We start from the raw sequence: 27,143 nt of genomic DNA on the forward strand, positions 1-27,143 counted from the left end.
ATAAATTGAGGGTATTGCCATTCCATCACAAAGTTGCATGAGAAACAAACAGAAGAATCCACTTGCAAAATGCATCCTTCCCTGTCATGTGGTAAAAATTACACTGAGCAGCAAATCCTGAGCCTACAGATGAAACCATGTATTGCCCTGGTAGTCTCAAACAAAATTGAGATGTGATTCTCTAAAACACTCTGTGTTTCAATGAATATACAGCAGGTGAGCATCTTCTAGCAGGAATGGATCACTTTTTCTGGGTGCTGCCTTTGAAACAGCCCTTGGTGCTGCTGGAAAAGATGCAGATGCATGCCTGCTGGGTTATGTGTTTGCTGGGATTCCCAGAAATGAATAAAAAAGGAACTAAAGGAAATTGGTTTATGCCAGGCTAGCAGGATCAGAGTGTGACTATTTCAGAATTGTTTAATATTTAAATGTATAAGTTCCTTTTTCCATGTAAGAGGTGGGAAGAGTGGCTCTAAGTGTCCCTGTCACCATGGGCTGTGGTCTGTCCCTTGTCCTTTGGTCCTTCCTTGCAGGCCCAGGCAGTGACACCCTCTGTGCTGTTAATGCAGTCTCTAAAGCTGGGTAAGGAAAATAACACTTTTTTTATTTTACAGGTTGCTGGTTAGCCTTGCCCAAAAAGGTGAGAGGAAAGAATATCTATTAAGGAAAGCATCCTGTAGTGCTTAGGGTGCAGTAAGCATCGGCTGAGATCCCATCTGGCTGTGACAAGCCTGCTTGCTGATAAACAGCTCCTTGAGTTTTGGCTCTTTTCCAGCCAGATTCACATTCCAGGGCTTTTGAAAATTAAACCCCAACATTTAATTTTTTTTTTAAATGCTGGTTTCGGTTCCCCACCACATTACCTTTGAAAGTACTAAACTCACAGATTTTTCTAGAAGAATATTATTTATTCTGATACATATTACAGAATTAGTATCTGGAATGAATGCTAGGGATTGAAGCTTCATGTCACGACAGAACGGCAGAGAAGCCTTGAGGCTTCCTGTGCCCACGCCTGCCCTGGCGCTCTTGGCCGCTCTCCGGGCGGGCAGCTGGGGCCGGGGGCGGGGGGGATATCGCGATAGGGGCGGGGGCGGTGCCCGGGGCGGCGGGGGGATTATCGCGATAGGGGCGGGTCCTCCCGCCGCCGGGGGCGCCGCGCGGCGCGGGCTGAGGGCGGGAGGAGCCCCGTGCGGGCCCTGAGGGAGCGGCCGCGGCGGCGGCTCCTCCTCTCCAGCCATGGGTGAGCGGGGCTGCGGCGCCGGGAGCGGGGCGGGGGCCGCGGGGCCGCGGGCAGGGAGCGGTGCCGGGGGGAGCGGGGCCGTGTGGGGCCCGTAGCGCGGGCGGTGCCCCGGGGGCGGAGGGCTGCGGGCGGGGAGAGGCCGGCGCTGCCGCAGGGACGGCGCCCGCAGCCCCCGGCCCGAGCCCGGCCGCGGAGCCGAGCCGCCTCACGGGCCGAGGCTCGCCCCTCGGAGCCGGCCAGGCTGGTGCTGGCTGCGAACAGCCCTGTCGGGGCTGCTGCTGCTCCGGGGACAGAGCCCTGCAGAGCTTGCTCTGCTCTCTGTGATACCCCCTGCTCTGCTGTCTGCAATACGCCTTGCCCTGCTCCCTGTAATACCCCTCGTTCTTCTCCCTGTAATACCCCTCGCTCTGCTCCCTGTAATACCCCCTGCTCTGCTCCCTGTAATGCCCCTTGCTCTGCCCCCTGTAATGCCCCTCGCTCTGCTCCCTGTAATGCCCCTCGCTGTGCTCCCTGTAATGCCCCTCGCTCTGCTCCCTGTAATACCCCAGACGGTACCCCAGTGGTGGCTGGGATGTAGGATTTCACTTGCGGTGTTAAATTCTCAATCTTGATTTTAAATTTAAAAAAAACTGTTCGCCATTTATATTTTTAAGAAGCAGGTGAAGAAAAGCATGCGCGTAGATCGCACTTTAAAACAGACCTAAGATGCATTTCGCCTCAGAACGAGCAGGCGGGGACTGGTAATTGAAAGGACAGCAGACATAGAAGTCTGTCTGAGGAGGATCGGCTCCAGAAGTCAGAATGAGGTCACCTGACAAAGGAATTTTCATGATGCCTTTGGGGAAATAGGCAGGATGTGTAGCAAGGCAGAGCTCCCCACCTGAAGTCTGCATTGAGCAAGGCGTTTCCTCCTCTAGCGCTTGTATTTAATGCTGTCAGTAGCAAGGCTAATAAAAAAGCAGGATGCGTGCCCTGGCTGCGGAAAGGGGCTGCTGTTCCAGCCTCCTCCTGTCCCGGGGATGCTGTGCTGGTGCTGCTCTGGCAGAGCTGCTCAGTCCCCAGCAGCTGAGCAGGAAGGAAGGAACAGACAAAGCACTGAGCTGTGGCTGCTGCCTGGCTACAGTTTTGCCACAGCCCTGTCTCTCATTATCTTACTGTTTCTCATGTCTCCTGGGCTTTTCTGTTGAAGTTCTGGGGAACTATAAAAGCAGTTTTTAAGGCTGTGGCATGTACATAATCTCAGTCATTACTTTTCCTAGAAAGCAGAGGGGTAGTTGGGTATTTGGCAGGCAACTAGGGACACAGAATATTAGAAAGTGGTTTTCAGGGCTTCTAATACCCAATCCCTAAGTACCTGAAGTCTGCAAGAAATGAGACAAGTAATTTCACTGCTGTTGGGGAACTGAGAAAATGCCCATCTGTTATGATGCTTTGGGTTCTTTGTGCTTTCTGACGTGCAGACAGATACAGTCTGTATCAGATACCAATACTCAGATCTGCAAAGGAACAGGCTCACGTTTTTTTTCTGTCACAAGCCTTTCTAGATATTTTGACATCTCTGTCTCAACGTCTTTTAAAAAGTTTAGTTTTTTGCTTCACTTGTTGGATTTAATTAAGCAGGAAATCATCAACTCTTTTGTTTCTTTCCAGGTTACTTTGATGATAGTGAATAAACAGAGGCTTGTTTAGTCTCTGAGAAAATAGGGTCTGGCCTAAATGTTTGAATTGCTTCATTATAAATGAAAATAAGCTTAAGAATTTCCTGAGCACTCTGTTCTCAGTAGCAGAATTTCTAAGAAGAGGAACCTTGTCCATTCTGTCAGACTAAGATGATTGTAAAAAGCTATGTATTTTTTACTGATAAGATTTAATCCTCAAATGTATTTTTGCAGTATACACTTTGTAATGTTCACCAAGAACTTTAAGTTTAAACAAAACCTTTAATTCTTAAGATTTTCTGGGTACAAAATATTTTGTGGCTAGGTGAGAAACTGAATTTTCAGCATGTAGTATTTTCCAGAAAATGCTCCTGGTTTGGTGGCAGTGACTCTGAGCAGCCTGAGAAGGAAGGCATGCTTGTGTCACTGTGCAGTTAAAGCTACAGTGCAGTGATTGTATAGAAAAGTATGAAAAGTATGATTGTATAGAAAAGTATGTATATAAAAGGCTGCTTCTGTAGGTAGGCTGTGATACAGAAATAAATCCATAAATTAACAGACAGGCTGCTTTGATAGCGTGGAGGGCACTGGTTGCAGCCATGCAGAGGTGCAGAGGTGCTGTTGTGGTGGCTTGGCTGCTTCTGAGAGCTGCTGGGACAGCATGGTGCCTGAGAACTGGCATTGCCAGCCTGGGCTTTCCCCACTAAACCCATTGAAACACTGAGAATGTGCTTTGGGTTGGATGCTCCTCTACGGCATGGTGGTTTGTAGCCCTGCTGAATCTGTTCTGCTGAGTTTATTTGGTTTATTAGCTTAAGGTAAGTATTCCTTTTAGCAAGGTGGATGTGAAGCACTTTATTTCTTTGTGTCACTCCTAAAACTTGATCCATAACATGTTTTTCTCTGTTGTCTTAGCTGTAAAGGACCCCACAGCTGTGGAAAGAGCAAATTTATTAAACATGGCTAAACTGAGTATCAAAGGACTCATTGAATCAGCCTTGAGCTTTGGGCGCACTCTGGACTCTGACTACCCACCTTTGCAGCAGTTCTTTGTTGTCATGGAGCACTGCCTGAAGCATGGCCTGAAAGGTGTGCAAATTGCTCTAGCTGCATATTTCTCATCCCAAACATGCCATTTTTCTTCCTTTCTTTCTGGAAGTAGATTTTTAAAAATGTAATGTTGCATTAAAAAAAAAAAAAAAAGTAAATAGTCACCTTTTGTAATGAATAGTGTAATTATTAGTACTTCACCACATGTATTTCCACATTTACCAACTTGTCATTTTGTGCAGCATTTGTTGTAAGTGGTCCAGGGTTTACCAACTGCATGTACATTTGTAATGTGTATTTTTAGCTTTTTTTTTTGTATTATTTTTTTCTTGCATATAATTTTTAAATTCACAGCAAAGTAATTTGGAAGTTGGCTTTGGATACTGCTGAGCTGACCAGTGTCTCAGTTAAGAGTTATCTGGAGCTCTGGACTCAGCAGTTAACCCTTGCACACACCAGATATTATGAAGAAAGCTACTGCAGTAATTTAAATTAATTTGGTTACTTGATTTTTCTTTTCACAGTAAGAAAATCCTTTCTGAGTTACAATAAAACCATCTGGGGTCCTCTGGAACTTGTGGAGAAGTTATATCCAGAAGCTGAGGAAATAGCAGCAAGTGTCAGAGATTTGCCTGGCCTTAAGTAAGTAGTGTTGTTAAAATGCAGCAGGAAAAGAAAGGACCTGCCTGAGAATGATGATTTCCTTTGGCATTAACCAAGCCTTTGAACAGCTAGTGCCTGATGCTGGGCAGAGCACAGGTGAATGAATGGGAGCTGGGTAACAATGCAAAGAGGAGCAGGTTGTGTGTCAGTCACTCTGCTGTCCGGAGCTGCAGCAGACATTGGTGGGTGCAGTCAGCAAAGGCTCCATCAAACCACAAGGTGACACACCAGAGAGGAAAGAATTTGGCAGCTTTTGAGATTATTGCCTGCACAGTCCTACTCAGCTGTAAATTTATTCTCTTCCCATTCCAGTGCACTCTGCTTTTGTATTTAGCTTTATAATTGGCCATCCACGAAATTCCAAAAGGGTTTGGTTGCCCTGACTGGTGTGTTGCAGCGTAAGGGTTCTAATTTATAGCTTTAGACCTTATCTAAAGCACACAGGCATGTAAATTATTATTTACTCTTGTGGCAGGCCAGAGGAAGTAATAACCTTTGCCAGGTGTGTTAGTCTCTTCCTATCCTAACACAACTTGTGAGGGTTTTTCTTTTTCATTGATGTGCTCACCACTTGTAAGTATGCAAGCACTAGAAGAGGAAGTTCTGCAGGTCCAGGTGTAATTTGCTGGCTGTCAGTGTTTGCCAGTTACTTTTCATCTTTTCATCTTTTTTGGCACTGTCTTCCCAAGATAGCTCTGAAGCTGCACACAGTTAAAGGTGGGCTCGAGTAAGGGTTGGGTAGGGAAGCTGCCATGGTGGCTGGTGATGGGCATTCTGTTCATTTTCTTGCAATTCCCCTCAACTCTCAACGAACAAATGGCAGAAAGGAGTCTCAACTGCTGCAAGCATATTGCTTCAGCAGAAAACAGGACTTTCAAGATCATCAGGCTCTAGTGCAGTCTGTACTCCTGTTTTTCCTGGGTCTGCTCCCAAGCTCAGCTGAGAAGTCCTCAGTACCTCAAAGCTTGGAGTCAAAACCTAAACATTATGGCTGTCCACATGGTGATGCTCAACTAATAGCTTAAAATACCCCTTCAGAAACAGCAGTTGCTCCACCAGTAGAGTGATAAGGTGTTAAAGAGCATGATTTGATCTATATTTTGTTAATTTGGGGCTGTTTGTCCTCGTGGCCTTTGTTTCAGGACTCCGCTGGGCCGCGCCCGGGCCTGGCTGCGCTTGGCGCTGATGCAGAAGAAAATGGCCGATTATCTTCGCTGTCTAATCATTCAGAGAGACCTCCTCAGGTAAACAACTCACTGGAGTCTGTTTGCAATTTATTTTCAGAGGTTTAGTCTCCTAAAAACAATCCTGCGTTCTCCCACTGTGCACTGGGGAGGGGGTGACTTCATCCCTACCGTGCTCGTGGTTTCACTGAGCTGCCGTTGCAAGGAGGGCTCTTGCTTTGAGCTTTGCTTTCACAGTTCCAACACTGGCATTGCTCTCTTCTGGTGTAACTTCTCCTGTCTGGTGGAGTCATTCAAGCACAATGGAGAAGGATGCTTCTTCATTTCAGTTTTATAAGCTATACGTATTTTTAAGACTGACTTCGTGCCTTGATAACAGTAGTATGTCAGGATGTCATTGGTGTTCAGCAGCTATGGATTTTTCCAGTGACAAGAGAGTTTGTTACATGGAATCTAAAATTTTATTTTAAAAATGCAAGGAGAAGAAAGTGCTGATACTCTCTTGTTCAGTGAAGTATTTATGTTTGTAGTGATTTTGGTGCAAAACTATGACAAATATTTAAAAAACCTTTTTAGCATTTCAGGACTTTAAGTTTCTTTTTTATCCATATAATCTCTTCCTTGGTCCTTGAATTTCAAGCATGTATTCACTAAATTCCAGGCATTTTTTTTCACAAAAGGTAATTCTTTTGCCGTTCTTCCTTTGCATTGCTTGCAGTGCTTCTTAACAAGATAAGAGTTGTCTAACCCAGTGTGGCCAAACATCCATTCCTTGCAGTATGCTCTTCAACACTGGCTAATAGAAGGCATAGGGAAGAGCCTTTTCTCTTGTTTTCTTTTTTTGTTTGTTTGTTTGTTTGTTTGTTTTCTTTTAAAGTCAAAGTAAATCTTGTCACCCTCCCCACAGTGTCCCAGCCATCTGGAGCCTAAGGCAGTATCCTTGTTTTAAATAGCCTCTGAGAAAAACCATGCACTTTGAATTTTTAAATATTTATGAGGTGAAAGTATGGGCAGGGCCAGTTCATCTTTATGGATGCTGTAGCAAGGCTGCAATAAGAGAAAATTCAGATGTGTCTGTCACTTCTGAATAATTTATTGGATGTCTATAGAATGAATATACCAGTAAGGTGCAATTTTCTCCTCCACACAGTGAGTTTTATGAATATCATGCCCTGATGATGGAGGAGGAGGGAGCAGTGATTGTTGGGCTCTTAGTTGGGCTGAACGTGATCGATGCCAACCTGTGTGTGAAGGGAGAAGACCTGGATTCACAAGTAAGTCTGTCCAGGTAAAGGAATGTACAGGCACTCCATGAGAGTTTCCTGTACTTTTGTTTGTGGGTTTTGTTATTCAGAGTGGTGGCTTGTTAGAAATCCCACCTGAGCCTGCTCAGGGTGTGATGGTCCAGCTCCAGGCTTTGTGGGGCTGTTGCTTTAACCTCACTATCAGCAGGGTCAGACCTTGGAATGGAGGTAATGGGCAGAGTGCAAGGGTGAAGCTTTGTGCTCTGTCCTCAGATGGGAGCAGCTGCAGCAAGGCAGAGTTCTTTCCATCTGACTTGTGTGACCCAGCCTTTTCTTGTGTGGGACAAGGATAGTGCCATCATCAGTTTACCCTGCTTGGCTCATGTACTGCTGTTCTGGAACATCATAGGAATGGTGCAGGGACCTGAAACAAACACTCTTATGAGTGACTTTTGTGACTACTTTGATTCTGCAAAGCAAGACTTGGAATTCTTCCTGCTTTGAATGGGCTTTGACTTTTAACCCTGATCTCTTCCAAGAAAATATTAACAGATTCTGTTTCACGGCAGATGCACAGGTATTTGTAAATAAATGTAGACTCTGTTCAGCCCTGATTGGGTTCTTCCAGCTTCTTTGTGGAAAAAAATCATAGTAGCTTAAGTGATTATAACTGTATAATATATTTGATGAAAAACCAGCTCCTCTGGGAAAGAGAAGTTACAGCTAACTGTGTGTGTGCGCTTTTGAATCCCATGGTTAACTTATCCTCAGTTGTTTGTTCTAGTTACTGTGTGATGTTAGTTTCAGGCACTGATCTTGTGTAGAAGATACAACATTGACAGGCCTGTAATTACAGAAAACTTATCAACTTGCTCTTAGTGTTGAGAATTAAATATGTGTACTATAGACCACAAGATCTGTTGCTAGCTACAGCTCTGTTATACTGGGTGGCCTTGCTGCATGAGAGAGAAAACTCAGTTTGAGGAGGTGGTAGATGAGATCTGATTGCAGTGTGTCCCAATCTGACATTTGTAACATGTCCAGAATAATTCTGTTTGTGAAGAGTAGTATAAAGAAAGCACCTTCTCAGAGAAGCCAGAAGCTGCAGGTTTTATTGAGCAAAAAGGTAAATTTCTGAACCTTGATGGAAGTCACAGCCAGGAGCATCATTTTGGTATGTTGACAAAATGCTACTCAGTGGTGAAATGTGTTTACGTACATTTCTAGTGAATTGAAATAAAGTAACCTTTATAGGTAGAACATTTTACCTTATTTATTAGAAATGGTATTTTGCTTTAATCAGAAAAACATGTTTTTAGAAAGTATTTTGAGAAGAGAATTTTTAGAAAAGACATGGAAAGAGCAAACAGGATGCTGACAGGAGAGCACTGTATAAACCAAGGATATATTAAACTTTGTAAAGTCTTGTTTTAAGTGTCATAGTTCAGGTTTTTCAGCTTCTGGCTGAAACTGGATGAACCTTAAAAATGCTGTAATTAAGGTTTTATCAATTGCATAAATACAAGGCTGTAAATATCAGCAGCACTTATTTGTATGATATGGAACTGTGCCTTTGCTCTCCCCTAGGTTGGGGTGATCGATTTCTCTGTGTATTTGAAGAGTGATGATGACATTGGGGGCAAAGAAAGGTATGTCCTCTCAAAACACCTCCTCTTTTCTATATTAACAAATGATTTCTTGGCTGGGGCTGATTTCTTTTAGAGATAAGTCAGGTTCCCTAAGAATGAAATGTTCTGATCCTGAGAAGAATGCCCCAATGTGTTGCTCTGTGTTATTAGCTAGCTGGAGGAGTATTTGCAGTCTGAAGCAAACCTCAGCAGCATCAGCTCCTGCCCCCAAGCAGGGGAGGCTTGGCAGGAGGCACTGAAAAGGAACCTGTAAGGCCTCAGCTTGGGATTCAGTCAGGCTTTCAAAGAACCAGAGTTATGGCAGTAAATGAACATCCTCATCCTTGTCAGACTGCTATATTTCATGTAGAGAAATTGTTTGCAGTTAAAGCACTGGATGTGTTTGTGTCTCACTGATATGTGTGTTGTTATCTTCATGAGTATGAGATGAAGTTGCTTCCTTTCTTTTTAAAAACACAATTGAAATGGACATTTTCATATGTATATTTTCAGTCCATAGCTTAGAACATCATTTTGTTAATTTTATTTTGTGCTTGCTTTAGAAATGTACAGATTGCTGCAATATTGGACCAAAAGAATTATGTTGAGGAACTAAACAGGCAACTGAAGTAAGTATTACTTTGAAGTATGGGTGTCAGGCCAGGCTTACAGGTAAATAAATGCCTTTTGTTCCACAGCTTTGTGAGAGAACTTCAGAGATAGAGCTGCAAATTCTCCATGTTTAGACTGAAGATTTAATGAAATAGGAAAAGACACTCTCCTGCAGAGCTCAGTGTCAGTTTTCATGCTTTTGGACAGTCAAAACCTTTATTCTTCAAAAAAACACAAAACCAACAGGCCAGAGCTGTGAAGGTCCTCATGAATCAAAGCTTTACAGGAATAAAAAGCTTGGTCTGGATTCTGTGTTCCGTTTAACAGTTTGCCAGAAGTGGTTTTGAATGTTCTGGTGAATCCATATGACTTTATTTCTTTGCCTTGCAGAATATTTTAGTTTGTGGCTTTAATGCCTAGGACTGAACCTGAATAAACTCACTGCTTGCTAGAAGTTACTTATATGTGGTAGGCTGAGGTTCCTGTTGAAACAATTTTCATGAAAGCAGCATTTTCCTCTTTCTTTGCTGGATGGAACAAACCTAGTCCACCACCGTGCTTGTTACTGTGCAAATAGAAGAACAGTGATTTAAATTCTCTGAGAATTATTGTACCAAATTAAAGTCTGAGGGGCTGAAAAGCTAAAAAACCCCAACAAGCCACAGCCAAACAGTAAAGCCAGAAAGAACTTCTGTAGAATCTCTAGCACATCTAGAGAACTTCTGTAGAATCTCTAGCACAAAAAGGATCTAGATCCTTTTTGAAATGTAATAATCTTTTTAAATTTTTAATGCTGGTAATCTGGATCATTGGTTACTGTAAGGCTCCTGTTGGAATAAGGATATTCTGCTTTGAAATGGTGTCACTGAGCAGAAACCTTCAGCAGCACAGGAAAGCAGAGCACATCAAATATGAGCAAAATGAAAGCCAAGGAGGAGAAAGGAGCCATCACAAATAAGAGCAGTGGTGTTTGTTTGATGTCATTATCCAGGTGAGCTTCTGTGTGCTCTTGTACTCTGGTTTATGCACAGAATTTCCTGTCAGATCAGTGATTCAGCAACTCCTATTTTATTTCAGTCCAGTTGTTTGTGTTCAGACATCCTGAAATGCATTAATCACTCTGCCCTGCTGTTCCAAATGAGCTGGCAACTACTGAGGACACCACAGAGAAATATGGGAATAAGTAAATGGTGTTACAGAATAGGTTTTCTGTTTCCCTGTGTGTGAAATGCAGCCCAAAAAAAAAGGTGCTTTCTGCAGAAATAGGCAATCAGGTTATGGAAAAGGCCTGGATGTAGTTTGATACTATAAAAAGCAACAGAGTAATAAAGGGCAATAAAACTCTGGTGAGAATCCTACATGAAGTCAAGAAGCATCAAGAAAGAGCCTGAGGACAAATCTCAAAAATGCAGAGAAACAAATGATTTTATGAAAGAAATGTATTTTGGAGGGAGACAATCTGGAGAATGGTTTTGTTCTATAGGGGAGAACTCATCTTTTGTCTGCAATATGATTGTGAGGATAAAGGAAAGGGAGAGTGCATGGGAAGTTCTGGCCAAGCAGTTTAAGTGACAGGGGTGACATTGGGAATTGGAAAGCAGCATATAAATGTTCAGCAAAGGAGAGTAATTTTCTTATATTTAGGAAAAGTTCCAGTAATGGGAACAGACCTCACAGCTCTTAACCATTAATCACTGTACCTTGCATTCAAGCTTTTGAGCTTGGTTGAATGAGTTTTGATGTAATCTTGAATAGCATTATTTCTTTTTCCCTTTCAGTAGCACAGTTAGCAGTCTACATGCAAGAGTTGACTCACTGGAGAAATCAAACACTAAACTGATTGAAGAGGTACTTTTTTATTTTACTAATGTGTAGCATATTGTTTTCTCTGAAAGACAGTTTTTCTAAATATACTTACATTATTTTAAGCTATGGAAGCTCTGGATAATATATTCTTATACCTTTATTTTGGCCTAAAGGAGAGGGGCAGCAGCTGCAGGGACTCAAAGTCAGTTTGCCAGGCAGCCCCTAGCATCAGTACATCAATTCTGTAGAACATTGCAATTTCCAACTTTGGACAGAATGAGAAGAGAATCCTTTCTCAGTGCCAGCTGTCAGTCTGATTTGTGCAGATGACTGGTCTAGAATGGATGGCACCAGTTGCTACAAAGAGACAGAAAATAGTTCGCCAAGCAATTTCTGTTCCGGTCCTCAGCTTTAGCCAAAGGATTGCTTCTTGCTTGGTTCCTGGATGCTTATACCCAGCTTTCAGACTTGTCTGGTTCTGGTTTGTGTTTATACCCTGTATTTCTGGTTATCTTTGATGCTTGACTAGTTTCCAATATTTTTAGCTTTATAAGAGACAGCACACCTTTTTTGGTTAATGAAGGGGAAAATTGAAAACGCTAAATTGAGCTGCTGAAGGGACAGCTAGCTCACTCTGGGAGTAATGTATCCAGACAGAGTGAGAGCATCTTTTCTGTGTTAATTCTCAGAGTATTCTGGTTCCTTTGTAAACCTGTGTAAAGGAAAGGTTCCTTTATAAAACCTTTTTAAGTTTTCAGCCCAACTGTCCACCTATTTTGATCCTTTGGCCTATAATTCTGACGTTAAGCTGTATACTGTAGGCCCCAGTTTGAAATGTCATCTTTTGTAAATATGTTTGTTGTTCATGTGGGGGAGGCTTTCTTATGTAAGCTGCTCCATATGACATATTAAGATGCCCACAAAGGAAAATGAGAACTGGATGAACTTGAAGCCAAGTGGAAAGCAGAAGCTGAGGATGAGGAAAAAGAATTGAGGGTCTTTAAGTCATAATGGAGCCATGAAAAGAAAGCATGGTCTTCACCAGACATGGAACAGTGAAGTGTCCTGAACACACTGCTGCTGTGTAGTGAAAGTGACTCATCATTAAACCCAGGAGATTCATGCTTTCTTTAAAAAGAGCTAATCCTCTGTTTGGCAGGCAGGGAGAATAGAGCAGATGTCTTGGTCTTGCATTAATCAGAACATTTTATCCTTTATTTCTACTCTCAAAAGTGGTCACAGTGCTTTTTTTATTTGTTTCTTTTCAGTTAGCAATAGCAAAAAACAATATAATTAAACTTCAGGAAGAAAACCATCAATTAAGGAGTGAAAATACTCTGATTTTAATGAAAACACAGCATCATCTAGAGGTATGTTAATTTTACCACTTTTAATATTGTAACATAACATGTTTAATTTTTGTTCAAAAGTTTGTACGTCTCAACTTCAAGTAAGCTTAACTTGTCCAAATCTGATACAACTTTTATAAGGGAAAGGGCTTATTAAATCTGTGGAGCTTTCTAAATGGCATAAGTAAATGAAAGTTCTAGGACACAAGATTGTTTTACAGCCATATGCATGGGTAGTGTATTCAAGTGACAGCCAAGGAGGACAGTACTGTGGTGTGAATGTTTTGCTGGTTTTACTCAGTTCTCATTATAAAGCCAACAGCCACAGAGCAGAAACAGTTCTTTCCATGATTGCCCTGTGCTTGGAGGATGTGTTTGTAAGTTTTTCTTCATATTCCCCACAAGTGTTACATTGTCACAGTTGAGACTGCCACAGGAGAGTATCACCACACACTTTCAGAAGGCTGCAGGCATCTGCCCTTCTTGTTCTTCAGCCCAACCTTTTATACCCCTCATGTTCATGCATTGCACCTGTGTGCCCTGTGTTCCCTTAGTGAGGGAATTTTGGTCCATGCAGTTATTAGGGCAGACAGCTTTAGGGCTTGGATTGTGTTTAGGATGAGGAAGATGGTTGCAGTTGTTGTAGTCTATAGGTAGAAGTTGAGGAAGGTAAGCTCATTGCTGTCAGTGCTGCTCACCTGGGGATGGGGCCTCAGCCCCGCTCCCCATCACCACCAGCTGTGTGCCTACATGAAATTGATGCCATCAAGCTGCAGAATTCTGCAGAAGGAAGCCAGAGGCTGTGTGTGTGTTTGCAGGCAGCCAAGGTGGACGTGGAGGCCGAGCTGCAGACGTACAAGCACTCGAGGCAGGGCCTGGATGAGATGTACAGCGAGGCGCGCCGGCAGCTGCGCGAGGAGGCTCAGCTGCGCCAGGTGGGTGCTCCTGCACAGCCCTCACTGTCCCAGCAACCCCACTTCTCCTGGGCTTAGTGCTGCTGCCTTGCACTCCCTGCAGCAGCCTTTCTCTAAAGGCAGTTTCCACAGAGCATCAATAGTTCTGTAGTAATGTTGCCGAAGAACAGTAAAAAAAGCAACCGCGTTTTTCTTGGATAAATTTTTAGGTAAGCTTTTAGCAACGCTGTATGCTGTCTATCTATGCTAAATTTTTCCTGTGAAAATATAAATACTTCACTTCTATTTTTGTAATTAATGCTTACACTTCACGTGTACTTCACTCTGTACATGTGAAAAACACTAATCGCTTGTTTTTAAAATTTTAAAAGTTTAATAGTAATAAAGTGGTTATAAAAATAGTAATACAATTAGAGTAATAATAATTTGGACAATTTGAATTAGGACAATAGGAGACAATAGAGACAAAGAGTTACAGACAGTCCAGGTACCTTTTTCTGGGCAGCACGAGCCCGAAAAGGGCCCCACGTTAACAGAGGATTAACCCTTAAAAACAACAGCCTGTTGCACATTCATACACCTCATCCATGATGCATAAATTCCATTCAAACACAGGATTCTGTCTGGGCATCGTGAGCTTCTTCCTCTGAATCCTAAAGCTCCTTCAAGGCGGGAAGAAGTTCATTTCTTCTGATAGAGGGCAATAAATTCTCTTTCTCTGAAAGATTCAGGTGTCCTGTGGCTGCTATCTCACTGCGAGTCCTTTCATTATAAAAAAAAAGTATCCTACATAGCATCGTTTCTATTTTAACATTTTTTGTAACCTGAAACTATATTTAACACACTGCTTAAGAGAATTAATACAGCATTACTTTCTAACACAACACATATAATATTCATTTTAATATCTGCAAAAAGCCAATCATAAAATACACATTTTTCACAGTACACCATTCTTATAATGTGAGTTGTCTTCTCCCAAAGTTAAAAAACCCCATTGGCCAGTTAGTATATGATTGTCACATTTAGGGATAATTTGCAAAGGTAAAGAGGGGCAGAATTTCTGAAGTGGTGAAATAGGTCGTGCTGCAGCACTGTTAGAGTTTCAAGCCAGAAATAAACAATTCCATAATGATTTAAATCCTTTGTGTTGCATTGTGTTGTGTTTTCCAGGATATGGAGAATGAGCTGGTGGTTCAAGTCAGCATGAAACACGAGATAGAGCTGGCCATGAAGCTGCTGGAGAAGGACATCCATGAGAAGCAGGACACCCTCATCGGCCTGCGGCAGCAGCTTGATGAAGTTAAAGCCATTAATGTGGAAATGTACCAAAAGCTGCAGGTAAAGGACAACCTGCTGTGCAGCTGCTGAAGGGGTTACAGAGACAGAAATGCATTATTACCACTCTGGGCAGTTGCTGGAGTTTTGGTTTCCTTGTGCTTCTTAGGTCAGCTTGACATTTTGGAACATTACCTATGTAATGTTTCGTACAAAGAAGTTCTTAAGGCAGTCACTTACTGGGTTTAGGGAAGAAAAGAGCATGAAGATAAGATCATGGCCTAATAATGCCCTATGTGAAGTAAAGAGAGTAATAGTGTACTGTAACAAAGACATTTTTTTGGCCTGTGTTGTATAAAAGAACCAGAAGAATGTAGGCACATAGTGAGGAGTTGAAGAGAAGCCCTGACCTTCCAAAGTAGGGAAAGGAAGAACAAGAATATATTAAATGGAAAAAGCTAATTACAATTTTGGGTTTATTTTTAAACCTGTTACCAAATTAAGAAAATCTCTTAACAATTAAATGCCTTTTGTGTGAGAATATGTATCTCAGGGACCCCAAATGCAGTTAACAAATTACCAGATACCAGTGAATTACTTATGTAAAACATGAATTTGATTTAGGGAATAAATTCTGAAAACCAGCACAAGAACCCAGTCAAATCTGTGGCAGAATGAGAGGAAAAAATTGGGATGCTGTGGAGGATAATTGAAGTGATGGACAGAGGATTCTACTTTCCAATCTGCAAATGTGAGGAAACTGGACCAGAGGATGAGAAATATAAATAGAGCTGGAGAGAAAAGTAAGAGAATGTTCTCCAGTGTTAGGATCTGGGGAGGGGGGTTGATTTTCAGAAGAATCTTGGTGATTTTCTGGACTAATCTATTTGCTCTTCACTGGTAAGGTTCTAATGGGCTACTTGGTCAGTGAATTTAACTTTGACTTCTAAAGTGATTAACTAAGGAAGGAAATTAAATAGCATTAAATATTAAATTAAATTAAATATTAAATAGCATTTACACTTGCAGAGTATAAAACTACAAATTTTCTAGGCATAAGATTTTACATACTGTTCTCGAGGGTTTTTGGAAAGCAATCCTTGAAGAGAATCAAAACTTGATTTTTACCATGTGCCCTTTTGGATACTGAAGAAAAAGCCCCCACAAGGTAATGGTGCAATGATACCAATTTCAGTTTTAACCTCTTTTGTAACACAGGTTTCTGAAGATGCCATGAAAGAGAAGAATGAAATAATCAGTCGATTAGAGGATAAGACCAATCAAATTAATGCAACTATGAAACAACTAGAACAAAGGTACAGCCCCATCTTTGTTTCTCTTTATTCACAACTCCACTCCCTTACATCTTACTGCATTCCCACAGCTGCCATTGAAATGTCATTTTCAGCTAGGAGATTTAAACCAAACCTTCCTGAAACCGCTGATTAGTGCTTTGCTGTTGGACTGTTTCTTTCTGTTTGACAAACATGCTCACTTTAGATACAAACTTAATCTTTCAGTTTTCTCCCTCTACCACTGTTCTTCTGGTCCTAGGTTTTTATGCTGGTATCAAAAGTCATTCTTTCAGTTGTTTCAAAATTCTGATTCCTTATTGCCTACTTTTTCCTCTCCCTGAATGAAATGCAATAGAAACCGAAGCATTAATCTTGCTTATACTTAAGCACATGCTTAATATAAACATTAATGCCTTCAAGGGTCACTGGTTGTTTGCTGAAGCTGTTATAATTGTTTCCCATTGCTTTGGAAGTGCCATTATTTTCAATGACTTAATGAGTTTTCACCCTGAAAGGCTGAAAAGTGAAAGACTAAAATTCCGGAATATAAATTTACATTATGGTTGGACTGCATGTACTACATGATACTAAGATGTGATTCACATGTTTTAATTTAGTGGCCTTATATGCAACATTGATCTTTCTAATTGTAAAATATAACATATCCATAAGCCCTGTCATGTTGGTGTTTGACATGTCTTTTTTTTCATTTAAATCTGATTATGAAAAACATGCTTATGTATTAAAAAAATTAGTGACATGAATATTCTTTTATTGACATCCTTTTTTCCTCTTTTTTCTTTTCCTTTTTATCCTTTTATCCCAATTTTTGTTTTTACTGTTTTGCTGCCTTCATCTGTCTTTGATTTTTGTCCACTGCATTCATGAAGTGACAAAGATCTGTTAACTCAAACTAGGACTATTGCAATGTCATTCGTCAAATGTGCCAGCAATGAGGCTCAGCACCAGTACAAACTTGTCAAGGATATATCGTTCTGAGAGCTCCTCCAGACCTCTTGTGTTCAAATAATTGCTGATAAAACAGGACTTCAGAGGTTTCCAGTTCAGACTTGAAAGTGGTGTTAGAAATCCTGCACTGTAACTGATCGTAGCTGGGTTCTGGTTTGTTTTCTGAAGGAACATCACCTCCGATCTCACTTTACCCCTCCTAAAAAAAACACAAAAAAAGAAAAAAAAAGAGTAAATTACTGCACTATTATTAAGCAAATGTAAGCTAGTTTTCTAATGCTATTGAATCACTTCTTTGTCAAATTTTATTTTAAGAGGTTAGATATCTTTATTTGACTGTACATTTTTATGACACTTAAATCACTAATTAGTGATTTTCCCAGTTCTTTGGTACTAAGAGATTTACAAAGTAGCCCTTCTGGCTAAACCTTCCCTTGTCCCTGCTTACTCCTTTCACTTTTAGGCTGTATTTACCCCAAAGCACACTGTCTGTTCGGTTCTGTGGTTGTAAGGAGCAGGAGTGGCAGGAGCTGGAGCTGAGCTCCCTCCCAAGGATGGGTGTAAGGAAGGAGGGTGGTGCCAGCATCTCTGCAGTGTGAGCGCAGTGAAGGGATGCCAGCCCCTGCTAAAGCTCCACCTCCCTGGTGTCCTGGGGTAAAACGCTCTCCTGGAGTCACAATGTGCTTGGAGCCTGATTCCCGAGTGCTCCAGCAAATCCTGTGGCTGCTGTGCCTGCTGCCCTGGGAGGGGGAGCAGTGAGCAGGATTTACAGTCAGGGCCCTGAAGCTGCCTAACCCGTTTGTCAGCTGAGGTCTCTGCTCTGGGATCAGCACCGTGCTTGTGCCCAAAGCCTTTCCCTGCCTCCATCTGCTGTGAGCTGCTGCTTGCCTGCACTGCAGGAGAGGAGCTCAGCTGCTCACTGCCCTCAATACACTCCCTGGGGTTTGCTCTGAGGGCTGCAGTGGATGTTGAGTGGGAAAACGACCCTAGAGTTTTGCAGCAGAAGGGGATGTTTGTAAAAGTGGGGACAGGATGCAGTCCTACAGAAAGGGTTCCTACTGCATGGTTATGTACTGGCTTATTCCTTGGTTTGGAAGCAGAAACAGCCTTTAACATGAGCTGGCTACTGAAAAATAACTATCTTCTAACTATCTTCAAAGAAAACCCATACCAGAAACACAGATTAGAACAACAGGAAGACCATGACAGAAATGGAAGCCTTATCCACCTCAGTGTTATCTATGCAAACAAGTGTCTGCCACAGAATCATCTGCATGCCAAATCCAGCTCAGCATCTGCCTGAACCCAGCCGTGCAGCCAGCCCTGGTGCTGGGCTGGGGGTCATGCTGCAGATTTTGGGTAGCAAGCTCCCTTCTTGTGGAAACAGCTCTGCAGTTGATTTGGTGATTTAGGGAAGGGTTTAACGTGCTTCTGGTGTGGGTGTGTTGTGTAGCTTCAGCTTCTGCACTGGGGAGGATCCTGCTCTGTCCCTGCATTCTCCTTCCAGGGCTTGGCCTCTGTGCACTGCCACTGCAGATGTGATGGGAGCATCCCTCAGGCTCCTGGGGCAGCTGAGTGAGATAGTGCACCCTTGATAAGGGGGTTTAATTTCAGCCTTGTTCACCTGTTTGCCAGCAGCTTTTGGGAACTCCCTCTGGTGCAACTCCATCAGCAGAAGCACAAATGCAGACATTGCTGACACACCTTGTTTTTAGCTGACTCTGGCAGCTGGGAGTCACTCTGTGCTCAGGGAGCTGCTGGGGGGTGACAAGTCAGCCATCTCACTGGTTCCTCACTTACCTGAGAGGCCCTTGGGGCAGTTGTGCAGAACACAGAGCATCAGGTGGGGACATTCACTGGGATTTTGCAGGCTCCTGGATTCTCCAGACAGGTGTAACCACGATATAGCACAAATCCCCTTTTAGTCCATTTACTTTTGTTACAATGCACCCACCACAGAGGGACCACAGTGAACCAATGCATTCCAAGGGAAGTGTCAGCTGAACAAACCTGGAATTCAGAAAGAAAAGATTAAATCAAACAACAAACCCTCATTTCTTGATTAATCATTTTGATTTGTCTATAGTATGGAGCTATTTTCACCAGTGTAAGAATGCATTATTTTTAATACAGACTATTTAAATGAATGATGGTGTAGTTGAGGCAGTTCTGTAAATGTAGTGGCAGCTGTCAGGGTGTGTTTTGTTGTGTTAGGCTAGTCAAGTCTCTTGCTGTCTGATTGCAGTGCTCTGTAGCAACCTTATGCCTCAGTTGTTTTGAGCTGCTTTTGCACAACTCCTGCTCTGCCCTGTCCTAAGGGGTGATCAGTGCAAGCCAAGGACTCTCACAGACCTTACTTGGGGGAAAAAGCTTCAGAAATAACACATGAACGTATGCTAGAGGAAAAAGAAAAGCTTCAATTCTAAAATCTGTATCATGCTTTGGCACCTGTTATTCATGAGCGTAAATAAAACAGTTATTACTTACAGTGATCACTCTCTGACTGTATGCAAACCCAGGAGCTAAGTTCTCTAGGCATTGTATGGATTTCTCGTTTGAGTTTGTGAGTTTCCCCCAAACTTTGTTTTTATTTAGAAATGTTTCTATTTCCCCATTTTTCTTTTATTTGTCTTCTTCACCCTCTACACCCTAGTTCTAGCTTCAGTTTTACCCAAAGTTGATTTGAATTACACCAGATTGCAGCAAGCAGAGAAGGCTCAAATGGAGGCTGAGGCTGAGGATGAGAAACTTAAACAGGAATATATGAATAAATCTGAAAGCCTGCAGAACGAATTCTCCCAGAAGGAGAAACAGCTGTGAGTATTTCTTCCTTGTTTGGAAAAATGCATGGCAGTAAACATTCTGCATTTGCAATATGTCCTCTGTCCTAGTGCAGGCTGCTTGTTGTTAAATGGTTTTGAACAGAATGCAAATACCAAAGATCTTTGTGTCAGGTACTGGCAAGGCAGAAGAAAATCTGTCATTGCAAGGAAGCCAGGCTGGCTTTGGGTGCCTCTGAAATGATATCCAGCTTGAAAGCAGGGAAAACCAGCATTACTTCTTGGCTAAAAGTGCCAACTTAATTCAGGAGGAAATTATCCTGAGTGGGGGAAAACACGTAGTGGAGTAGTGGTACAACACACTTTGAACAAAGCCCACAAGTGGGGAGTAGGGTGAACTTTAACAGAAATGGCACAACAATAGTTAGATTGATCCAGATTAAGGATGAGGTAGAAGTGGTTTAACTACTACTGCACAGGAAATAAAAAGTGAAAATCCAGTGGAGTCATAACAGTTAAAAGCTAATTTAAAAGCCAGCCCTCTGTCTTTCTCCTGTTACATCCTTCAGTACTAATTTAAATCAGTGCATAAAGTTGGAAGCTCCCTGTAAGGAGAGGTGCTTTCTCTCTTTGGGAAGATAAAACATCAGTTATTGAAGTAAATCTTTGATACAAAGATTGGGGCTTAAAAATTAGTGATTTCCAACCCAGTTATTAGCCCTGCCCTGCCTCTCTCAGAACTCTGAATTCCACTCCACTTGTTCAACTGTCATGACAAATGTTCACTTTACTACCACAGTCACCTCTGCAGATTTGGGCAAAAGAACAGTTCACACCCCAGCCTTAGAATTCTGCAATTCTGAAACCTCCAGGTCATGTTCACTTCTTTTCCAGCCAGATGCTGAGGTAGTGTCACAACATGTAAGTCTTTCCTTTAAAAGTGGGTTTGCTTTTAAAACAGGAAAATTAATGTGGCTGTAGGTTTCCCACCAAAACACCTTGCATGAACACTCTCAGATTTTTTTCCTCTTTTCCTGTGGTGACACAGTTTGAATCCAGAAGGTTGAACAGTGTGCTTCCACCCCATAACATTCTGAACACCAAGTCTTCCATGAAACCAAGAGTAAAATTCCAGCTGGAATGGCTCTTCTGTCAGAGTAGCCCTGACTCCTTTAGCTGGAGTTCAGTTAAGCCAATAGAACCTGTATCCCTGTTTATCCCTGTGCAGAAACCTCAATAAAAATAGTAATTCAAAGTCCTTCCTCCTTTATTTTCAGTTCTGTTCAAAATGCCATAAACCTTAGTCTAAAATAGAAGATTCACATCTAAGGGTGTAAAATGAAATAACTTTTATGGTATCAGAGATACCTGCAATGATTGTCTGCATCACCAATGACACTGTGGCTGGTTGGTTTGGTTTATTTTAGAAACAAGCTGTATAAAGTTAAGGGGTTTTGCCTTATGCTTGTTTTAAAAATACTTCAGAATTTTGTGGTTAGTCTTCTCTTACTTGTTTATTTCAAAGGTCAGCTCTTCAAAATTATGCCATACTCCTAGTCCTTTAAATAAACTTACTTTGAAAAGCATTTTCTAAATGACAGTGCTTTGTTTATTACGCTGATACCTAAAATATCATTATACTGACACATTATTTCTGCTTTAGAAAACATGTAACTTAATTGTTATGGTAATAGTCATTTTACCTAGTAAAATAGGTAATTGCACCCAGAAATAAACTCAGTTTTGTTTTTAAAAGCGATACTGTTGGGCACAGTGATTTTTGTTTTGTTTTCCCTGTTGTAGGCTTCAGCTGGAAACAGACCTGAAGATAGAAAAGGAGTGGAGGCAAACCCTGGAGGATGATCTTCAGAAGGAAAAGGAAACTGTGTCTCATCTGAGAACAGAGACCCAAGAAATTGTTACCCTTAAGAAAGTAAATGCTGCAGCAAATTTTGACTATAGTAATTTAGAAATGGACTGCAGTGTTATTTATGGACTTAGACATGGTATTTTAGAAAATTTCTGCAAATATATGAGAAAGATTACATTCATGTGTTCTCACAAATAGAATGATGAAAAAAATGGGCTTTTTACTCCCCACTTAGTCCTCAGAGCAGAGCTCAGTACTTTGGATAAGGAGAAATGAGATCCTGGCTTTCCCTTCTCAGTTGTGTTGGGGGCTCTGTCCTCACTGTGGGCTGGGCCTGTGGCTCCCTGTGCTCCTGGCCTCTCCATCACTCACATTTATTTTCCAGGGTTCATCTCCATCACTCAGAGTGATTTTCTCCCTGCAGTGGGCTACTGCAGAAATGTTTCTTTATCTCTTGGGGTCTGGGAGAGTTTTCTCCTGAGCAGTTGCTGTTCAGGCTGGGTTTGAGGCAGTGTAGGGGTCACTCAAGCCCTTGGCTTTCTCAGTAGGAGCGGTTCCTAGGCAGTAGGGCAAGCACAATTTGAGAACAATTTGGCTTCATTTTATTTTATTTTTGTTTTGTTTTAAGGAGTTCCTTAAGCTTCAGGAGAAGAACAAGCAGCTGAAAAGCACATGTGAGGACCAAGAGGCTGCTCTCCAGGAACTGGCATCCAAGCTGAGCGAGTAATTTTATTGTTCATGATCACCTATACATATTGTTTTTGTCATAGACACTTGAATCAAGGAAAATAGTGGGGCAGTGGTAATGCATATTAGACAGTATATGACAATATTATTATTATTATTTTGGTAACTAAACAGCTGGGAGAAGTCAGTGTGTCTTGTTAGGTCAGGGCTGGTAATTTTTACTTGTGGCTGGTGGGGTAATGACAGTGCTGTGAAAAGAAAATCCAAACCAAAACGGTTGGAACACAACAGTGTGAAGGGCATTGGGCTTTGTTCTGCAGGAGAAGAGTTGCCTGGCTTGGCATTGCCAGGAGCCCCAAGGAGAAGGGAACAGCTCTGGCTGCAGCAGGGCAGGGCCAGGGCTGCTCTGCCTGAGCCCTAGCCTGACAGCTGCTCACTCCCTTCCCCACCACTGGCACCAGGGAGAGAACTGGAAAAGCAGAAACTGGAAAACTCACTTAGAGTTCAGATAAAGGCAGTTTACTAGAGAAAAGAAAAGCCACACATGCAAGCAAAGCAAAACAAGGAATTCATTCACAGCTTCCCATGGTTGGGCAGGTGCTCAACCACCCCCAGGAGAGCAGGGCCCATCACATGGAATGGTGCCTTGGGAAGGCAAAACTGCATCACTGCAAATGTCCCCCTTCCCCTTTCCCCCACTTTATATACTGAGCAGGATGCCATTGGTCTGGAATATCCCTTTGGATGTCCCTTTTATCCTGGCTGTGTCCCCTCACTTCCATCACCCCCAGGAAGGGCCTTGGCTCTGTGTGAGCCCTGCCCAGCCCCAGCAGCAACATCCCTGTGCTGTCAGCCTGTGCTCAGCACAAACCCAGAACTGTGGAGGGAATGAGCCCCAGCCCAGGCTCAGGGGAGGGGAGGGCACACCTGGCAGGGAGCACCTTCCCTCCTGTGGTGTTGAAGCTTCATTTAATGATCTCTGTGTTCTCAGCAGTCTTTCTGTGGCCTTGATGCCCTGCAGGGTAACTTTGTGTGTGGCTCCTGTGGCCCAGATCTCACTGGGTTGGCACTGGATGCCTGTGGGGAGGCTGCTTCCCCCAGAATGCCATAATGTGGTCTTGTACTCTTGTTCAGAGGACTTGGCTTTACATTTAAGTGCCTAAACCAGCTTTTTGTGTTGTTGGAGCATAACTGACCATGTAGAGGTTTGAAGTAGCTTTATCTTATTCCTTAGATCAAAGCTGAAAATAGAAGATATAAAAGAAGCTAACAAGGCATTGCAGGTCAGTAGCATTTTGGGAAAAGAAGCTTTTCTTAAACTGTTCTTTTTGCAATGATTCGTAAGCATGAGAAGACTTCTCTCCTACAGCAGTTACTCCGGAGATACTCACTGTATCATTTCCTCCAGTGGGAGAGAACCACACTCCCTTGTAACCTCCTGGAAAAAGTCCATTTGCTTTTGCTTTTCCTTGTTTGGTGCACAGCTGTGCATTTTGGCCCTTTTCTTGCAGTGGCACACACCCTTCTGTCATTTACAGAGTGTGTCTGGGACAGAATGTGAAGCCAGCTGGGCTTCAGCTGCACAGTACTTCTCAGGGATCAATAAATAAATAAATGCTTGATCATCCTAGGAAACAAGTGAACATAGTACTTCTCAGTGATCAATGAATACTTGATCATCCTAGGAAACAAGTGAACTTGTAGCACCAAAGCTGATAAAATATGAAGTGCAATGGCAGCAGGTTTGGGACTTTGTGAAAGGCAGCAGGGAGCACTTGGGAGCAGAGATTGTGTGCACAGGTTTGATGGTCTGCTGTGTCACCTGGCACATTGCTGCACTCCAGGTAAAAGTGGCTGAATGGTGGAGCACACTTTGGGTTTATTAAGTGGTTTAAACAGAAGGAAATTCACAATTCCTGACACTGTCCTGGGGTTTTTTTTGTTTTTTTTTTTTTTTTTTTGCTTCCCTGCATCTTGAGGGCTGTTCCCATGTGCTGAGCAGGGACATTGGCTTCACTTGGAGGCTTGGATGCCTTTGTGCTCCCCCAGCTGAGCCACTGCCCAGCTTTAGCACCCCAAGCATGTTCTCTGTGCACCTCTGCTGTGGCTTTGCAGTGTTTTGGAGCAGCCCTGTGCTCTCTAGGGTGTGTTTGTGACATTACAGTGCTGCCAGGGCCCTGAGCATTCAGGCAGTGAATGTTCTGCTCTTGATTTGTCTTCTCCCCTGGAGCCCAGAGTTTAACTTCATCAGATAAACATAATTATGGTAATTTTTCTCCAGGGCCAGGTTTGGTTGAAGGACAAAGAAGCCACTCACTGCAAGCTGTGTGAAAAGGAATTCTCACTTTCCAAAAGGAAGGTAAAACTTTAACAAGATTTCTCCCAATGTATTATGCGTTATTTACAAGTGTTATGTAATTATTATTACAAGTATGATGTAAATAATAATTATCTTTGAGGTGTGGCATGACATGTCAATGATCAGGTAAAAGCAGAGGTATTTTTGAGATATTTTTCTGGTTCTTTGATACATACAATGCAACTGGGCCCTAATTTCAAAAGAAACAGTGTCATAGTCAAGTTCCACAGGGCAACTTGGTTAAAAATTATTTAACTACTTTGTTGAATTGTTATCTCAAACTCTTATCAGCTCTGGCACCGTTAGAATTTGACATGTGTAGAAGTCTTTTTATGGCATTTTTTATACACTAGAGTAAGAAAATATGAGTTTGTAATTTTAAAGTAAAGTATGACATTAATTTCCAAGCTTTACTAATTTGTGCAGGAAGTTTCCTTTGCCTTTTTATGTTAAATCTCAATTAGCTCCTGACAGAGGCATCCACTGTTTCAGATATCATGATATCATTCCTCATGCTGTATTTTTCTATAGCAGAATACATCCTTAATCCAGAGTGTGAATGAAATCTTCAGCACACACACATCTTATATTTATATATATATAAAAGTCTAGAAAGACCATGTGTCTGTCTGTGTGCAGTCCTAGACAAACACCATTTGTGTGGGATTGCATCACAGTTTGGGATGTAGATCCGTTTCCTTTTACAGGCTGGCTCCAAGAAGGAGTCAGGAATTACAGTTTGGATTGTGCTGTGTGTATTTTGTTGGTATCCAGTTACCAAGTACATTTCCACTGTAAATTTAAATGTTTGCTCTCTGCCTGTGCTCTAGCATCACTGTAGGAACTGTGGGGAGATTTTCTGCAATGCCTGCTCTGACAATGAGCTGCCCCTGCCCTCCTCCCCAAAGCCTGTGAGGGTCTGTGACTCCTGCCATGCCATCCTCATACAGAGGTGCTCCTCCAACGTGCCATAAGGGATTTATTCATTCATTCTGCTGCTCGGCTCATCCTGTGCAAACCACCACACCCACTAGAGAGTGTGAACAGCATTTCCAGCCTTTGAGGTAAGCAGTGTGGAGTTGGAATCTCAAAGTGCTGTGAATGAGTTACTTCTCTGCTTCCTCTTGAGACAAATGGAGACAATGGGACCAAATGTAGAAAATGCACATCTAAAAAGAGCCCAGACGGGTATGTTGGTCTGCCAAATGCCTCAGCAGCTTTTTTGGGAGGAAGCAGGGCAGTTTATACAGCAGACTCAGTGTTAATGTGTGTTGGATGAATATTTCAGTTGTTAAGATGATCTGGAGGAAGGTGATACTCCTGCAGACTGATGTGCCACAAGTCCAACCTAATCCTGTGCCTGTGACAGGCTGTTGGGAAGCAGAACCCTGCAGTAGCTGCTTTCAAATTGTACTGGAGAAAAGCATGGCCATTAATGCAGTGGTCTGAGAAGTTGTTGCCAAATTCGGGTGTTCGTTTACTTCTCTGCATTAGCAGGAGTTGGTAGATCCCAGAACATCCCAGAATATTCCAGAACATCCCAGAATATTCCAGAACATCCCAGAACATGGCACTGCAGGTGTTCTGTGCAGTCCCAGGTGAGGGGAGCTGTGCTCTGCCAGGGCACAAACAGTGCTCAGGGCACTCCTGGAGGAAGGTGTGTTTTGCTGAATGAATGTGTGTGTGTTTTCATGAATTCACATGAATTATGAATTTGATATATCTGTGTTCCACTCAAAGAGAGCTGTTCAGCACAGGCCTCTTGTCTGACATTGTCTGTAACCTTGAACCAGTCTCTGCAGCATTTTCATGCCAGTCATGCTCTCCAGCTGGTACGTGGAGTCACTGCATAGCTCTAGAAACCACCTGGAAAGGCTGGGATGGAATGCCAGATCACATCCTTTCTGTGCTGCACAGGGAACCTCTTCCTTATTTTGTCACCATCTTTCTCAAACCTTCAGAGCTGGTTGCTAAACTTCATTTTTTGCAGAGCACTTTTGAGCCCTTCTGAGTCCACCCACTCTTGTCACTGGTGGTAACTTTTGTTGGAATGTAAGATCCTTGTTCTTTCCATAGGAAATAGAAATAATATCCTTTGATAAACTGCCCTCACTGCCCTGCACCCTGCTCCCTTTGGCCACTGCTGGCCTGGGCTCCAGCCCTGCATCCTCCAGGATTCCCAGCCCTGTAGTTCCTGCAGCTGTGGGCTTGGAGAGCTGTGCTGGCAGCACAGGGAGGCTGCAAACAGGTCCCTCAGCTGTCCTTGCACCTTGTTCAGCTTGGCTTTGTCTCTGAGGACAGGGATTTAGGGAATATCCCAAAAGCTAACATAGCTATTCTTTCTAACACCTCAATGTAGTTGCTTATGTAGCTTTTGTAAAGAAAAATGTTTTTAAAATGACCTGATGTAACTTTTTGTAAAATACCACACAAATACTTGTAAATCTGTAAATAACTTTTGGAAAAAAATAAATTTAAGTTATCTGAGAATAATGTCACTTAATTTAAATTTGTAATTCTGAGTATTTTACTTTATTAAGTTCAAGTTGCTTAG

At 42.4% G+C, this 27,143-nt stretch overlaps 1 protein-coding gene across 4 annotated transcripts; it reads left to right on the top strand.

Annotated features, from left to right (window-relative positions):
• The first annotated feature begins 1,159 nt into the window (after window positions 1-1,159).
• On the top strand, window positions 1,160-25,767 carry RUFY2 (RUN and FYVE domain containing 2). Of its 4 annotated transcripts, none has more exons than XM_054288383.1 (18): window positions 1,160-1,243; window positions 3,817-3,990; window positions 4,476-4,593; window positions 5,757-5,858; window positions 6,949-7,072; window positions 8,630-8,691; window positions 9,234-9,299; window positions 11,061-11,130; window positions 12,357-12,458; window positions 13,256-13,372; window positions 14,525-14,692; window positions 15,848-15,945; window positions 19,590-19,709; window positions 21,477-21,606; window positions 22,172-22,266; window positions 23,465-23,513; window positions 24,512-24,589; window positions 25,420-25,767. In XM_054288383.1, the coding sequence occupies exons 1-18, from the start codon at window positions 1,240-1,242 to the stop codon at window positions 25,561-25,563; spliced, it is 1,821 nt and encodes a 606-aa protein (XP_054144358.1). In that variant the 5' UTR covers window positions 1,160-1,239; the 3' UTR covers window positions 25,564-25,767. The 4 variants fall into 4 exon arrangements, with proteins under 4 accessions (XP_054144358.1, XP_054144359.1, XP_054144360.1 ...); XM_054288384.1 differs by having other exon boundaries at window positions 11,064-11,130; XM_054288386.1 differs by lacking the exon at window positions 1,160-1,243 and adding an exon at window positions 1,894-2,291 and having other exon boundaries at window positions 3,815-3,990.
• The last annotated feature ends 1,376 nt before the right edge of the window (window positions 25,768-27,143 follow it).

The sequence above is a fragment of the Melozone crissalis genome, unplaced genomic scaffold (assembly GCF_028551555.1).
Source record: "Melozone crissalis strain CALT ecotype California unplaced genomic scaffold, PUWL_Pcris_2 ptg000062l_1, whole genome shotgun sequence".
Taxonomy (NCBI): domain Eukaryota; kingdom Metazoa; phylum Chordata; class Aves; order Passeriformes; family Passerellidae; genus Melozone; species Melozone crissalis.

Excerpts from the sequence above, each read along its gene's own strand:
- RUFY2 (XM_054288386.1), top strand. The coding sequence starts at position 2,173 with ATGCTGTCAGTAGCAAGGCTAATAAAAAAGCAGGATGCGTGCCCTGGC. Across the intron at positions 13,373-14,524 it reads AGGAGGCTCAGCTGCGCCAG|GATATGGAGAATGAGCTGGT; the intron begins GTGGGTGCTCCT and ends TGTGTTTTCCAG. Across the intron at positions 22,267-23,464 it reads CTGGCATCCAAGCTGAGCGA|ATCAAAGCTGAAAATAGAAG; the intron begins GTAATTTTATTG and ends CTTATTCCTTAG.